This window comes from Aythya ferina (genome assembly GCF_964211825.1).
Source record: "Aythya ferina genome assembly, chromosome: 25".
Lineage (NCBI taxonomy): Eukaryota > Metazoa > Chordata > Aves > Anseriformes > Anatidae > Aythya > Aythya ferina.
The window spans coordinates 5,181,005-5,196,734 of record NC_140323.1 but is presented as its reverse complement, the minus strand read 5'-3'; the positions used below and the strand labels follow the sequence as shown (position 1 = coordinate 5,196,734).

Here is a 15,730-nt window from a genome sequence, read left to right as displayed (position 1 = left end):
GCTTTGTGCAGGGGATCCTGGAAGGGTTCTTTGTAGACTGCTTCCAGTTGGGGATTTTCTCGCTGTATGTTCTTGAAATGTTGTCTCTGCCGAGCTCGGGGTGTCTTCCTTTAAATAGCAGAGCCCATTTGTTCAAGTCGTGTTCTGGAGACGTGTGCGGCTTCGAAGTGCTGCAGGCTGATTCAGGGATGACAGCAGGGTGGTGAGTGGCTTTCTCTGCCTTCTCTCTGAACTTTCCTGGACGGTTGAGTCCTGGCTGTGACCTTGGCAGATATTTACAGCTTTTACCCTGGTCTGTGCGCTGCACGTTAGGAGTTGGTAACCTCCTGATGCTCACAAAGCCTCCTGGTGCGGGCAGGTTCTTGCTGAGTTACTCCCATTGCCATAAACCTTTGTAACCTTCCCTGTCTGGCCTGAAGAGGTGAGACAAACTCTTCATTCAAAGAGCTAATCCCAGAGTACCCACCTCCTCTCCCGTAGTGGTGGTGGTAGGGAGCGTTCCTGTTATTTTCCTACTATTTTATTTCTGGGAGCTCTGCCGTGGTTCCTACAGGTAATGCCTGAGATGTCATTCAGCTCATCCCGCAGATGCACTGCGAGTGCTGCTCTGCAGGAACTGCGGGGTCTTTCAAAATAATCTTCCTGTGCTGATGTTTCTGTTTCTGCAGCCTGTAGTAGGCTTCTTTTCCTGTGTTTAGATCCCAAATAAGAAACTCAGGATCTTATCTTGGCCTGTCACTCTAATGCTATGCGTTGCGTAAATAAAAATGGGCTGGAAGATTTGGTTTCTGTGAAGTCAGGAGAACTTCGTGGTGTTCCTATGGAGCTGGAGAGGAAGAGGAGGGAGGAGACTGATAGACTCCCACTGCCGCCCTGACATCTGCATATAAATAGTTCTCCTCTTAAATCCTTTCCAACTGCACTTTTGGGTGATTTGACCTTTCTTTGATAAAAGCTTTCTGTATTTCCAAGACCGGGTAAGGGTGGGGTGGAAGGGAAGGATACAACAGCTCTGTTAAAAATATCTTCACATCCCAGCAGTAGACTTCTCCAGTACCCGGAGCTCAGTGTTGAACCTGCTCCATCGTGGACTCCAAGTTTTCTTTTCCTTTGAGTTGCTGGAGGGTGTTTTGAGGTTTTTGAGTACTCTAAAACATTAACCAGAAAATGCCTGAGGAGATTTTAGGGAAGTGTTTTCCTTGCAAGGAGGCCATGCTCTGGTGGAAGATGGCTTCATGGGTTCCACTTCCCATTCTTGCTGCCCACTGGATGGGTCCCTTTGAGCAAGTGACTTGGTTGATGCTGGTGACACTACTAATCCTGGTTTTCTTTCATAAATATTCATTTCAGCTGAAGTTTAAATGGTGCTGGCTCTTTGTATGTCTGCTCTGTAGGTTTTGGAGCTCAGCAGCAAAATCCAGCTCTGTTTGGCATATAAAATGGCCAAACCTTCTGGCCTTGGTCAGGTTAGCAGTGTGTGGGGGTGTGTGCTGTATTTATAACTGCTCCAGACTATACACAAGGCTTCTGGCACTAGCTGTAACCATAAATTGCCACTTTAAATCCAGCAATAAGTTGTTTGGGCCACCACACAGCATGAGCCTGCTGCCAAAAGTAAACCAGGGGCTGCGAGTGACTCAGGTCCCCTTCATGCTGAGGACTGTGCAGCTGGATGGGGTAAGGCATTTCCTGCACTCCATCCTCTAGTTCCTGGTGTCTCACATCTCCAGGACACAGTTCAAGCCATCGTCCTGCAGCTGATGCTCATGGCACTTGGAATGCACTGCGTGCGTGCGGGGACTTGCTGTTTGCTTCTGAAGCTCAGGGCGGTGAGCGGGGCAGGAATGCCCCTGGATAAACCTCCTGATCCTTCCCAAACTGGATTTTGTGGCTTACTTCCCTGTTCCCCTGGATAAAGTTTCCCCTTAGCTGTGGCTCCTCCAGTGGAGCTCGGGGCTGTCTCAGGACTCCAGAGCCCTTTATAGTGGTCTGCTGGATCAGGCATCGCGCGGCGGAGAGAAACTTTCCATTTACTTTCCATTTCGCAGGGTGCTCGTGAATCCCACCTGAAATGCATTGGAGAGTGAGCGTGCTGCTTAGTTTACTCCTGAATTTCCGCTTGGTCTGCACAGGATCTCCGCTGGTTTGGTGCCTTTCCTGCTGCTTTTATACACTGGCGTAGCGTTTTCTGGCTGGGAGCCCTCTGGTAATGACTTACTTTAGAAAACCCAGTAACTGCTCGGGCTGCCTCTATCATACAGTGAGCTGTGGTGATTACGTGCTGGGGAGGAAATGAAGTGATCAGGGAAGGCCTGCTTTTTGGGGGGGGGGTGGGAGCAACAGTTAACTTGATTTAAAACCAATTACATGGGGGTTTAGGGGGTGCTGTTAACTTCTACCCAGAGTTTCAAAACAAAATAAAGGAGCAAAGTGTACTCCTTTAGGGAAAGAAGGGTTGTCTAGGCTTATAAATCCTGTATAACTCTTGGAAGTATTAAGTTTGAAACAGTCCAGCGTACAGGGAAGGATGGTTTGGGATGGGGAGGAGGATGCTGAGGACAGGTTTGTTGGCTTTGAGGAACGTGACCATGATGGGTTGGGTTTGTGTGCCCTTTCTGGACGAGGACGGTCGCGCTGGTGAGGGGTGCCTGACCTGGTAGCAGCAGAACCCAGCTCCTTCAGCAGCAAGGTTGAGAGCAGAGCCAGCTTCTTGCACGCGTGTTCCTGCACTGTTTTAAATAGGACACTGTGGAGGGATTAGAGGGCAGATTAATCCTGAAATCCTTGGTGTTCGACTTCTGAACAAGGGAGGGAAGTGTTTGCAAACGCTCCGAGACCACCTACTTTTTCGTATAGACTGCTAACAGTTGTCAGATGGAAATGAATTTTGGGCGGTATGAGGTCAATGTGGATCCATGCTGGTGACCAGGAGCAGGCTCTGCATCCCACAGTCATCAACGCACACCTCTAGGGACTTGGCATGGGGGTAAAAAGGCTTTCCCAAATTCATCACAATCCTTTGGAGGGGTGAGAGTTGGGGTGGGTTGATGGCTTACTTCTCTTGTGGTCAACTTTAATAGACACACCTTCTGTTAAAGAAGCTTTTTGGTAAGCACGTGTGGCTGGAAGATGCCTGGAAGCGGGGGAACACGGGAGCTCTGATTTTACAAAGATTTTAACAACTTGTTCTGATAAAGCATCGAGTAGTGGTCGTGCTGTGTGCTCTGTGATGCTAACCCCTCTGCTGGACGCAGCGCTGTGCGGTCTGTTCTCTGCGTTACTGTTCTTAACCACAGCTGTCCAGCAGCCACCAGTTTGCTTCCAGATAACCAGCTCGGCGCGAGGAGTCTGCTGAAAGTTGCCAACTGTCCGTCTGTTTGGTGTATGCCTAAGTGTTCCCTGTACGTTTTCTGTCTTGCAGCATCTGGAGAGGGCCAAATGTGAACTGCGTTGACAGTACTGGATACACTCCCCTGCACCATGCTGCTTTGAATGGCCATAAGTGAGTCATCTTACAATGCCTTTGGTCACAGGGGTTACGAGGCGCTCTACAAGCTATGGTTTGTGTAATTCACTCACCGATCTAATGCTGTTCCCACTGAAACGTGGCCGTGGTGCAGCACTACACCATCTTCAGGACGAGAAGTGAACATCAGTGCAGCAACGCTATAGAGGCTTTTGCTGCTGCACAGTGTGAACATAAATCTTTATAAAAATTTGGCAGAACGCTGAGGTTTTCAACCACCCTTTTATTTATAAACAATTTGGATAAGTTATAACGAGATATTAAAGGTGGCTTCTCCAGTAACAGTCCTCTGCAGTCTGTCTGGTGTCCAATGTGTTGCTGTGCCTGCACCACCTAAAATTTGCTTTTGTGTGTTATTACATTTGAAAGTAACTCTGGTCTTCAGTGTGGTAAATCTTGTTTTGTTCACTGCTACCTGAGGTACTGAGAAATTGAATAGAGTTAAAATCTTTGTTCATCTTTATTGTGCTGGTGCAATTTACTTCTCACCAGAGTGGCTTGTGGATGACTTCAGTGCCTGTTCAGCTCCATTAGTATGAAGGTAGCAGAGATCTTCCCTGGACTCAGTAGTCTTTAATTTCTTTCCTTGGGCAGCATTGAATAGGAATGCTTTGAGATCACATTTCAAGAGGATCTCTGAAATACATCTGTTCAGATGAATTTTTTGTACAGTAGTCTTACTGGGGAATGTAAGCTGCGAGACGAGGACTGCATATCTTACGGACTCGAGTCTCCTTTTCTTGCAGGGATGTGGTGGAAGTTCTGCTGAGGAACGACGCGCTAACCAACGTAGCAGACTGTAAGGGCTGCTACCCTCTTCACCTGGCAGCCTGGAAAGGAGATGCAGACATAGTGAAGCTCCTCATCCACCAGGGACCGTCGCACACTAAAGTGAATGAGCAGGTTTGCGTATTTTTCTCTAATGCTCCGTTGAACCGTTTCCCTCGAATGGAAAGAGACTACAGCTGACTCCTGACCCTCCCGAACTAGTAGCAGTTGTTATAAAGTTAATTGCTGCTGGGATAAGGAGGGCGCTGCCTAAAGCAATGCCTCCAGGTCTGAGTTAGTGGTTGAATCCTAGTGAGGTATACGTGATGGTTTATACAGAGAGCTGTAAATGTATGTCGAGAGAACCCCTCAGCACCTCGGAAGCATTCTCCTGCTTTCATACTGGGCTTCTAAAACTAACACAGTTTTTCCTTTCAGTTGCTGGATAACTGAGAAGATTTCTAGTGCTGTCAAAGGATACATTGGCTCCCTTCTTTTGGGAACTAATCGAAGCAGCTTTTAGTCTGTGTTTGGCCATGCTCTCTTAGCTACTCTCCTGGCTTGCCTGTAGCACTTGCTCCAGTTAACTAATTTGTAAGTCATAGGATAATTTTAGCTCTACCCCACCCCACATAAATCCCTAGCTTAATCTTAATGATTTTTTTCTCAATCAGGCAAGAAAAACAACTTGTAACTTCCCTGTGGCAGTCAGCAGGTATCTCATAATTCCAGGGGAACTTCTGACACGCTACTGTGGGAAGTCCCAAATAATTCTTTTGCTTAAGACTTTAGATAAGTGAATTGGTTGACTGAATGAGGCCAGCTGAGCAGAGCTTAGTTTATGGTTCTTCCCTGTGTCTAGGGCAGATATCAATAACAGGTTCAAATCAGATGATTAAAGCTACAGGGGCCCTGGGTTGTGCCCACCCTCAGGGAGGGATATCTCCTGTCCCATGAATCAGCTCCTAACCACTCAGGTTTTCATCCAGGTGGAGGCAAGTAAAACAAAATAAGCCTCTGCCTTAGTACCACAAGGCTAAAAACATGTATCCATTCAGGAGTTAATTCACAAGTAGGTCAGATACTCATGGCTCGAGGTTCGCAGAATCTGTCAAAGTTGAAGTGAACATCTGGGAGCTGCGAGTTTCTGCTGTTTAATCTTGATCTGCTGTGTATACTTTTTCAGAAGCCGAGGAGCAAACTCCCCCTTCACGGAGTCGGGTTTAGGAGTCCCAATTCTGCTTCCAGCCATGCTTTGTGGGGACCAGAGTTTTCATGCCCAGGTGTTCTGTTCTGCAGTGTAAAGCTTGAGGCACCCGAGGCTAAATGGCTGCTTCTGAAGCATCACGAATTGAAAAATATAGTGGTAATGCTAATCACTACCACTCCTCAATTGAGCAGGAATTACTAATAGCGTGTGTTTTACTGTCTTTGTTGATAGCTTTCCAGCTTGGAGCTGTGCTTAGTAATGCATTTGGGCACAGCTGCAGGCATTCAGTCTGTTTAAATGGATTTGAGAAGTGCAGTAAACTGTTTACGATCAATCTGATAAGAATTGACTGAGGGCCGTGAGTATGAACTGCTCTGCTGTCGGAGCAGGACAGGTGTATGGGAAACCTTTGCAAAAGATTAAAAGCTTAGTGTAACCCTTCCAGGTAATGTTTCATTAATGTTTGTTTAGTAGGAACCCTTTTAAATGATAAAAGTCAGTCGAGTAGCCTGTGCTGCTCGAGTCCGGAGTCTTGTAAATGAAATGCACAGTGGTTCAGGTTACAGGAATCAGCTGCTGGAATGGCTTCTGCTGTTAATAGCTTTGACTGGAACAAGACGCTGTGTTCTGTCACTTCCACCCCTTGGGAGTCACCCATTGCTTTGTTGCTATATCTCACCCATTTCATTATCACATTTTTGTTCTTTTTCCTCTTCCTTTTTGTAGAATGCTCTTGAGATCAAAGAACTCAAAAAGTACGGCCCCTTTGACCCATATATCAATGCCAAGGTGTGTACTATGCTGACAGCATTTCACTGCATCATTACTCCAAGCTGCACTCGCGTGCTTCCAGGTGCAATGTCATCCAGTTGCAATAATACCTGTTCAGTTTGCAGCTGCTTGGGGAAAAGTAAAATGCAAACATTTTATTTACTCTGGGTTTTTCTCTTCAAAGCAGTTATAGAAACATAATTTAAGGGAAGCTTTTCCTTACTTTCCTGGGGGCTCCTTCATTGCTTAGCCTTGTAGGACTCACGGTGATGGTCAGTTTGCTTGATTGGGCTGGATGACTTCCAAAAGGTAATGTTATTTCAATTCAAATGCTTTAGGTATTGTTTCATGTGCTAATGTTGCTGATAAATGCAAAGAGAAGGAATTTTTTTTCCTGCTTAAACATGGATGCGTTTTCTCTGTGGGCTGTTTGGAGTGATTCTTCATGCCTTTTCTCCTACAAAATGCATACTGCTGTATTTGTTGTTTGAGTGGACAGTTAATTCTTTCGGTGGTGGCGGGGAGAAGGGACGGCAGTAACACACCTCCCTTCCCAAGTCCTTCATGTACCGCTTATTGCATCAGTCTCTTTTGGTGTGAAGTCTGTTGTGTCGTCTCACCCTTCAGCCCTGGTCTTCTGTTCCTGTTTTCTTGCCTGTTTTGCTCCTCTCTTGCTTTTAGTTGTTCCTGAGCTACAAAAAGGCATGACATCAGCACTTACGATGCACTGAGGCTGAGCAATTGAGGAAGCAAGTAAGAAAGTTCCTGGGGTCACTTGTTCTGTCTCCCAGTGCATAGATGGTGGTGTTTTCTCAGACACTCACCATTTTTCATTTTTATTTATAGTGTTGCAGCAGCCCACTGATGGCATAATCGTCTGCTGATTTATCATGGGATGCTTCTGCTCTCAGCCACCATGCCACAGTTGCTTCCAGCCAATTATTTTAGACTCAGCCATCCATGACATATTTATGTCTCAAAGTTCAGTTGAAACTTTCACTCTGCTTGATCTGCAGTACCTTAAAAACACGCTCAAAATTCCTGAGGTTGCTAACCGCTGGGAGTTGTTTTTGCAGACTTCTATTTCAGGAAATACTCCAGCGCATACCTCTTCAAGTGCAAACACATTTACATGAAACTCATCCTTACCTGTGATTTTGACAGGAATCCAGCTGGGAATTTTGTGGCAACAAATGTCTTGTGGAAACGTATTGTAGCTGAGTGGTTGGTTCAGCTGGCTGAAGGGGAGCTCTCGACTGGCAATAAGGGAGTAAAATCTTATACACTAGCACTAGATTGTTGAATGAGGAAGGAATATAAAGACCAAATTGAGGTAGCTTTTTGTGGACTGATGTTTACAAAGTATTTTTTTTTTTGACGTTTGCATTTTGAACTTGCAGGGCAGTGTTCAGGATGGCTGTAGTACTCTCAAGAGCAAGGCTCATGTTTTTTGAAATCAGAGCCTTGGTTTTAAGGAGAGATGGCTTATATGCTAACTGGTAGGTCCATCATAAACTCTGACCAGCTTACTGATGGTTTCTGACCACATTTGAAGAGCATGTGGAGCCATACTTGTGCAACCCTGGATGTTTTCTCCATCGGGGGGGGGAAAAGCATTTCTATATGGCTGGATGTAGATTAAATTGATATCCTGGTCAGGAAGAGCTAAAAGAGCCAGAAGCATCTTATTCTCCTAAAAACTGCAGGAAATAACAGCTTCTTTTTGTGCCCCTTCCTTTTCAACATCTTTTATTTAAATGGCCTCTCGTATGCCTGTTATGGGCCTGAAGGACTTCTGAAAAGCAAATGATAGAAGTGAAGTTAAGAGATGGAGCTGCAACTGTGCTCCATTGACTCCTGCTACCTCGGATCAGGCTATTTAATTTGTATGAAGGACCCAAGCAGCTGAGCAGAGCCAAAGAGGCAAAAGCTGTCATAGAGCTCAAGGAGAAATAAACTGCACCGCACAAACTACCTTTGTCTTCTTTAATTGGAAGCAAACGATTCATGCAGATGGGGTTTAAAGTGCTATAAATCTAACTGGTCTGCTGAGAAAAGTGGAAGCCTACCATCTGGAGCCTGCAAATGAAACTGGGCAGCACAGCCACCCACAGAGCTCCTGAGAGCTTGTTGGACAAATGGGGCTCGTTTTTCTGCAGTGCTCGGCGTTGCGGGGCACCTGGAGGAATGGAGGAGGCAAATGGGTGCACGGACACAAACCCTCCAAGGAAGCCTCAGAAGTGGGTTAGGTGGGACTGAAGGGGTCACACAACCTCTTCTGTGCCCCAAGGCAGGATCAAGGCTGCCTAAAACATTCCTGGCTGGTGTTTGTTCAACGCTTTCTTAAAAGCCTCAGAGTGGCAGCACCATAGTCTCCCTTGGCAGCGTATGGGAGCATTCAAACCTTTGCAGGGTAGAAAGTTAGAAGAGTTTCCCATGTATTTTAAATAATATCTGCCTTTCTTTGATCAAAGCCCTTCTACAGTGAGTTAGGAGCAGGAGCATGGACAGATCTGCTTTCATGAGCTGTGGATGCTCCGCTGCAGCGTGCGATGAGCGTAAGGGCTGTGGCATGTGGTGTCTGGTTACCAGGGCTCCCAAAATGTGATGGGACCCATCTGAAAGCAGAGGCATTTCTGCTTCTGTTCCCGCTTTGTGGTCTGTAGGCAGGCATCGGATGAGGCCCAGCTTCTTGCTCCCAACTGTGAATGAGGCGGGTGCTGGGATTCCTGCAAGAATGCAGCCCCTGGGTCCTATTGAGCGCTCTGTTTTTCTAAGAAGTTTTGAAATGTGAACCCTTGTGCCTTCTGGCTGCTGGGAAGGAATTTTCTTTTTCCATCTCAGATAAATACATACACTGGATTGTTGTGCTCGCTGTTCAGGCTCCCCTCCAGTTTGTGCCTGGAAGGTGATACGGGAAGGCAGGCAGGCTCCCTTGCCTGGAATGGTTTTGGTATTTTGGGCTGCTCAGAACACTCCCCAAATAGAGGCAGTACAGACCCGGGCAATAGCAGCAGTTTCCGGTACCCAGCCCGTGATGGGGAAAGACTTGCTGTGATGGTTCAAAGCCATCACACCACCTGGTGGGCTTCGTTACAGGAGGGGAGTCTGGGGACTTCACCCAGAGTGCCAGAGCCACGCGTAGCTTAAAAAAAACGAGATGAAATTGCAGTACGTGTGGGGGAAGTCTTCAACAGCTATAGTATCAAAGGAACTTGTATTGCTATTCCTGAGCCATCAGGCAGGTGTTTGGGGTCTCTGTGTGCTTCCTTGAGGGTCATGGCCTGGGTGGCCGGGAAGGTGAGGGATGGATGGTGCTGGTAGAGCTGGGCTCTGGGGTGTGCTCCCAGAGTGTGCGTTCCCTCCACGCAGACACCCGCGGCTCCAGGAGGGCTGGGGCTATCTGCTCGTCCTGCAGAAATGGGCCGTGAGCCTCCCTCGTGGTATGGGGCCCACCGATGGCCTTGGTCTGCCTGTGCTGTGGGCTCATGGGTTCCCTTCCCTGTCAAATCCAATCCATGCCATTTGCCAACCATTTAAATACCTTGAAATTGCCAGCTTAGGGGTGAAAGGTGTGATCTCTGTAGTTCTCTATTCTCTCCCCTTCTCACTCCGTATGTGTATTTTATGTGCAGACTTCTTTATTCTCCAGTAACTTCTGTCCACTTGTATGTGCGTTCCTCCACCATGGCTGCCTCTGCCACTCCAAGTATAGAGCCTGTTGTCTGACTGCCTCCTGCTCTAGCAGCGACGCTGTGCTTTCCTCACCCTCTGAAATACTCTGCACCGCCTCCTGCACGTGGCTGGTGCTGCTTGCTGCCTCCTTGGCTTTTGCTTTCACGCCAGTCGCAGCCTCCCCAGTATGTCTCACTCCCCTTGTGCTTTTCATGTGGTTGAAAAGTGATGCGGTCAAATAGCAGAAAAAAACAAGTAGGAGTTTGCATGCATGACTCCTGTAATCCCTCAAATGACTTAACACGGTAATAGGATTAAAGAACAACAGAGCAAGCTTTGTAGCATGTTTGTGAACTGGTGCAAAATATTGACTGCTCTTACAAGCTGGTATTTAAGAAAGTACATTTGCTCTCAAAGCATCAGTGAAGATATTTTGGTCAAATTCAGATTCTCCAATAGTCCTCCTAACTCTGTCAAGACAGCTTGTTGTTTTTTTAATGAGAACTGTCCTTAAAATGACAAATTCTGCTTCAGTTCTTTTAGCTAAAGCTGTTGAATTTTGAGGGAGGTCAAATAATTAGATAAGCGTTTCTATCCAAATTCCTTAAACTGAAATTCCCTCTGTGTGTAGGACACAGTAATAAACCTAGAAATTTGCCATGAACTTAAATTTGAAGGAAAGAGTGAAATCTGGCAGAGTTCCTATTTTGTGCCTGGAGATGAAACGTTAGGTTGCTCGTCTTTGAACCTTTTGCATTGCTGATTTTAACCTGCCAAATGCTGCATGTATTAACTGGATCTGGTCTCGCTGTGGAGGCTTTCACGCTGTGCTTGGACGTTCCTTCCTTCCTCCAGTTGACCTGAGACCTTGCCTGCAAGGGCTTGCTGCTGGAGTGATCTGGTGGCGCTGTTTGTTGCCTAACGCACAGACTGCATGCATTCAGCACCCTTTCTCTAACGCGGCCAGCCTGCTTGCAAGCCTCAGAATTGCAGAGGTGGAATGCCTGCTGTGGTCAGGATGAGTAGGATCGAAACAATTGAAGTTTAAATCCGAAATGATGACGATCAAGCTACGGCAGACTGCGATATGCGGCGCAAAAACTGCAGCATGAATCCTGTCTTGTTTTTGTGGCACCCTCAAGTAGGGGATGCTGCCAGCTAAAAACAAGTCGGCTTTCCCCAAGCACTACAAGAACTAGTGGGAATCCAGATACAGCTCCACAACCCCTTAAACTTCAGCGTGGTCTCTTGCTTTTGACCTCCATGCTTTGGAAACAGGCTGCCCCATTTACAGTACCTATTTCCAATAGAGCAGATTTCTCACATCTGGGTAAACCTCACTGCCCTGGATGTTTTTTTGAAGCTTTTCCAGGCTTTTACTGGGCGGGTCGGTTGATTTGCTCACCAGGGGATGTCCGTGTCTGGTCAGTGGCTAGTGACATGGTGGAAACACCGCTCCGAGCTGTATCAAACCGGGCTCGCTGCTTGTTTTGTCTTGTTTTTGCATTTAAACTTCAATGGTTTGAGGGAGGCACGGAGTGGCTCTGCTCTCCCCGTTGTGACGCGCTGGCGTTTCTCCCCCCCCCCAGAACAACGACAACGAGACGGCGCTGCACTGCGCCGCGCAGTACGGCCACACGGAGGTGGTGAAGGTGCTGCTGGAGGAGCTGACCGACCCCACCATGCGCAACAACAAGTTCGAGACGCCCCTGGACCTGGCAGCGCTCTACGGGAGGCTGGAAGTCGTGAAGATGCTCCTGAACGCTCACCCCAACCTTTTAAGCTGCAACACTAAGAAACACACTCCCCTGCACTTGGCAGCCAGGAACGGTCACAAAACTGTGGTCCACGTCCTCCTGGATGCTGGCATGGATAGCAACTACCAGGTATTTGGTGGGGCTGCGTGTGAGGGGCTGCTCTGATCGCTGGGGGATGGAGAACTCGTGGAGTTGCAGCAGGGAGGGCTCCACCTGCCTGTCATCCTGCAGGGGATCACTTCTGGAAGATGAGCGGTGGCTTTGGGTTCCTCTGGGCTGTTTGTTGAGCTTCTGGTCCCTCTGAGAAACAGGGATTCTGGTGCAGTGCATGCTTAATGCTTGCTCGGATGAAGAGCCACGGATGCATAGGGAGGGAGAAAAAAGCTCTTTTGCCTACGCTGTTCTGCCTCATGAAACTGTGAGCTCTTGGTAGCAATGGAGGCAAACTGTTTCTCTTCCCATCAAGCCACTTGTAAACACGCTGCTCCACAGCACCAGATTCTACATGGTGGTCTTGTCATTCCTTGTCAGCACAAGACCTTTTGCTGAGCTGTGGAAAGCCCTTTCTTGGTGTCTGACTCTGGGAGGAGACAGTTCCCATTTTCCATTTCAAATTCTCGGCACTGTAATGATACTGATAGTTTGTCATCAGTCGTAGATACTGGCGCCCTCCCTTTGTATTTGGTGCAGTATATTTATTGCTTCTGTAACCTTCTGAAACATTCCTCCATCACCATTCCCCACTGCCTAGCTTCATGCTGTTTTTCATTTAATTTGCAGACTGAAAAAGGCAGTGCTTTGCACGAAGCTGCTTTGTTTGGCAAGACAGATGTGGTACAAATATTGCTGGCTGCAGGTGAGAGAATGATCCCCTTCTGAAGCAATAATGCGGTGATTCCTTCACCTAGCACTTGAGGAACCCCCTCTTTAGCAACAGCACTTCTCTCCAAGTGGTGTTCCTCAGAGGGGGTTACAGGAGAGGTCATCCCTTGGTGTTTGCCTCTAGGTCTGCCTCTACAGAGTTGTTTTTAGCGCCACACAGTGATGGTCACGTGTGTAAGCTGTGACTTGATTAAAAATGAATTTGTGCAAGTTTTGAAAATGTTCTTGATTTCTGCCTGCTCTTTACCTACTACCATAGGTATTGATGTGAACATAAAGGATAACAGAGGCCTGACAGCTCTGGATATCGTGAGGGAGCTTCCTTCTCAGAAAAGTCAACACATAGCAGCTCTCATTGAAGGTAAGCAGTGTTCCTCTGTGTGTGGGCAGGAGGGAAGAGTTTGGGGGGCTTAATTGTGCCTGTGCAAGTAAGGAATTGGGTTCTCTAGTCCTGGAAAGTGATGAAAGCAACAGAGCTTCAGGCTGGGTACCTTGGTGAGAATTGTGAGGGTGCTGGAAACAACGATGCTCAAATGCTCAGGTGAATGGGGCGGCTGCAGGAGGGCTTCCAGGGGTGGATTGTAGGGGGATTAGCTCCTTTGCTGAAAGAGTGCGGCATCACTTGTACAACTTAAATGGGCTAAATTGAGCTTTGTTTAACTCACTTTATAATAAGTGAATTAAAATTAAGGGTAGTCTAAATCTGCTTGCAGAATGCAAAGTAATAGCTTTAGATATGGTCTTGGATTAATTCTCCTTTATGTGCCTGTGCAGGCAAATAGTCACCCACTGATCTTGTGTCCTACTCCTCACTTCATTGTGAAGCTTGGGCACGGATTTTGCAGATGAGATTTACAGAAAAGGCCTTGATTACTTATTTATAAATGAGCTTGGCCTATTGTATCTGTCCAAATTAGGCAATGAAATGTGGCATCTTAGCTAAATTCCTACCTTGTAATTACACTATCTCAATTTCCTCTCAGCTGTGGAGAAAAAGATCAGAAGCATATGCAACTGGTATATATTACTCATGGTTAGCATTTGAGAGCTTTGCAGGTTCAAAGCACTTGGCAGACTTTTAATTAAGCTCTGCCTGTGAGGCTGGTAGGTATTATCTCTGTTCTGAAACCGAAGACAAAGATGGGCTCTAAAACTGAACTTATTGCAGGTAACTGCTGATAGTTTGTTCCTGTGAGGGAGCTGTGTGAGATGTCATCTGACTTCAATCACATAGGCTTAGTGCTTCTGACTTTGCCTGTGGTTAGCTAGAACTGGCTGCTCTGCTGCTTTATGGCTGCAGGCTGCAGCCCCATGTAGCCACGTAGCTTGTGTCTGTAACAGAGCAATCTGCTCCTCAAAGCCGTGTCCCTCCAGGAGCTTTGCAGCTTTCTCATTAGTAAGTCTGTAAAAGTTCAAAGAATTGTTCTTAACCTTGTGATTAAAGGGGTCAGCTGTTTCTATTTTGGGATCTGAGCCGCGAGGTTCAGTAATGCACTTTGGTTATTTTTTGGAGGCTTAATGAGCTGACAGTTGGCTGTCTGTCCACAGGGGAGAAAGTACCGTATGCCATAGTGGACATGCAGCTAGATTGCCATAAATTGATTTTGTTGCCCTACCTCATTGCAGATTACACAATTGGGAGGAAAAGTGCCAAAGCTGCGGAGAAGACTGCCCAAGCAGCACTTGTTCCAGCCACTGATCCCGTGTGTCGGATACCTCAGGGTAGGCTTTCGTGCAACCTGGCAGTCACTGGCACTTCCTCCTGTGAGGGCTGACCTTCAGAGGCCAGAAGCCCCCAGTGATGCTCTTTTTTCCTCTCTTCCTCTCCCAGGTGATGTGGAGAAAGCAGTGACAGAACTGATCATAGATTTTGATGTGAACCCTGAAGAGGAGAGCCCGTATGAAGCTTTATACAATGCAACCTCCTGCCACTCCCTGGACAGCCTTGCCAGTGGGAGATCTTCAGATCGAGAGTCCATGAATAAGGAAGCAGAAGGAGCTGGTCTGAAAGCAGCAGGAGTCAGGCCTGTACGTAGCTGCGTGTGCTTGTCTCTGCTTGCCTTAGAAAGATAGGGAACTTATCTCCATCATTATGATTTTGCAGCAGGCTGCCAGTTCCTCAGTTTGGAGAAATCTCTAAAACCATCTCTCACGCTGATTGGAGCAGGCAGGTACCTCTTCTGCTTGTGTTAGAGCTGAGCTTATCTCTCATCAGCCACTATCAACACAGGACAGTGCAGATAAGCCACCGTTACCCACACCACCACGCAGCATGGCAAGTGGTCCCTTCTTCATGCCTGACTTTCACCCAGCATTGCATCCTTATGCGTTCTGGCAGTTGTAAGTCTTGGCTTGTCAGAACATGGCACTTAGCTGAAGGGTAGCTTATTGTCAAGAGAAAAAACTTCGGAAACTTTTCTGTGTGGCATTTCTCATCTTTCTCTTTGCTTTGCCTCAGACAAGGCTCCCAAGAAGTTATCTTTAAGAGTATCCTGTGGTAAACTAGTTGGTGGCAGAAGCATTTTTTTGTGTGTATTACTTGCAGGGATCTGTAGAGGGTACTCAAGGCTCCACAAGGCAATGCAAAGCTGCTGGAACTGTCTCTGGAGAGGTCTTCATCACCCTCTGTTAGTTGCATCTGCTGCCTCCTTACAATCAGTAGTAACACTGCTATGGGGCAGATGGGATGCTGGCCTTAGAACATGCTGCGTCAGCTTCAGGATTTGTTTTCTGGTTGTTCTTGCAAAGCCTTTTCTGTGGCTGTATTTTTGGACAAAAGGCAAAGCAGCAGTGAACAATCAAACTGCTGGTGGTACTGTAGCCATGTTTCCTCTCTCTCTGTAAGGATGTGCAACCTTTTTCCTGCACTGTTAGCAAATAGAGTAGAAATGAAACAAAAGCTTTAGAAAATGGACATTTCAGCCAGATCTTTTCAGTATGCAGTACAAGATGCAATGTGTTTGTTAGCTAAATCTTAGTGGCTTATACCCACCTCTATACTGTCCTGGGTTGATTGCGACTGATGTGAGACAAGCTCAGCTGTATCCCAAATGAGATGAGGCTGAACTGCAGTGAAAAGGGAGAAGAAAGGGGGAATTGCTCTAGGAGCTTGCCAGAGTTTCTCCCAAAACTTACTCACGC

At 47.0% G+C, this 15,730-nt stretch overlaps 1 protein-coding gene across 17 annotated transcripts in view; it reads left to right on the top strand.

The window, feature by feature from the left end:
* ANKS1A (ankyrin repeat and sterile alpha motif domain containing 1A) overlaps positions 1-15,730 on the top strand; it is a 106,480-nt gene that overhangs the window by 23,364 nt on the left and 67,386 nt on the right. For 12 of the 17 annotated variants that reach the window (XR_014685772.1, XR_014685773.1, XM_084497983.1 and 9 more), the window contains exons 2-10: positions 3,422-3,502; positions 4,273-4,429; positions 5,481-5,660; positions 6,231-6,293; positions 11,540-11,836; positions 12,488-12,563; positions 12,849-12,950; positions 14,216-14,311; positions 14,421-14,617. Coding sequence is in view for 15 of the 17 variants with exons in the window: in XM_084497983.1 (XP_084354109.1) it covers positions 3,422-3,502; positions 4,273-4,429; positions 5,481-5,660; positions 6,231-6,293; positions 11,540-11,836; positions 12,488-12,563; positions 12,849-12,950; positions 14,216-14,311; positions 14,421-14,617 (1,249 nt within the window). In the remaining 2 variants the exon portion in view is untranslated. The remainder of the gene's footprint in view (positions 1-3,421; positions 3,503-4,272; positions 4,430-5,480; positions 5,661-6,230; positions 6,294-11,539; positions 11,837-12,487; positions 12,564-12,848; positions 12,951-14,215; positions 14,312-14,420; positions 14,618-15,730) is intronic. The other 5 variants (XM_084497987.1, XM_084497985.1, XM_084497984.1 and 2 more) reach the window with 2 other exon arrangements.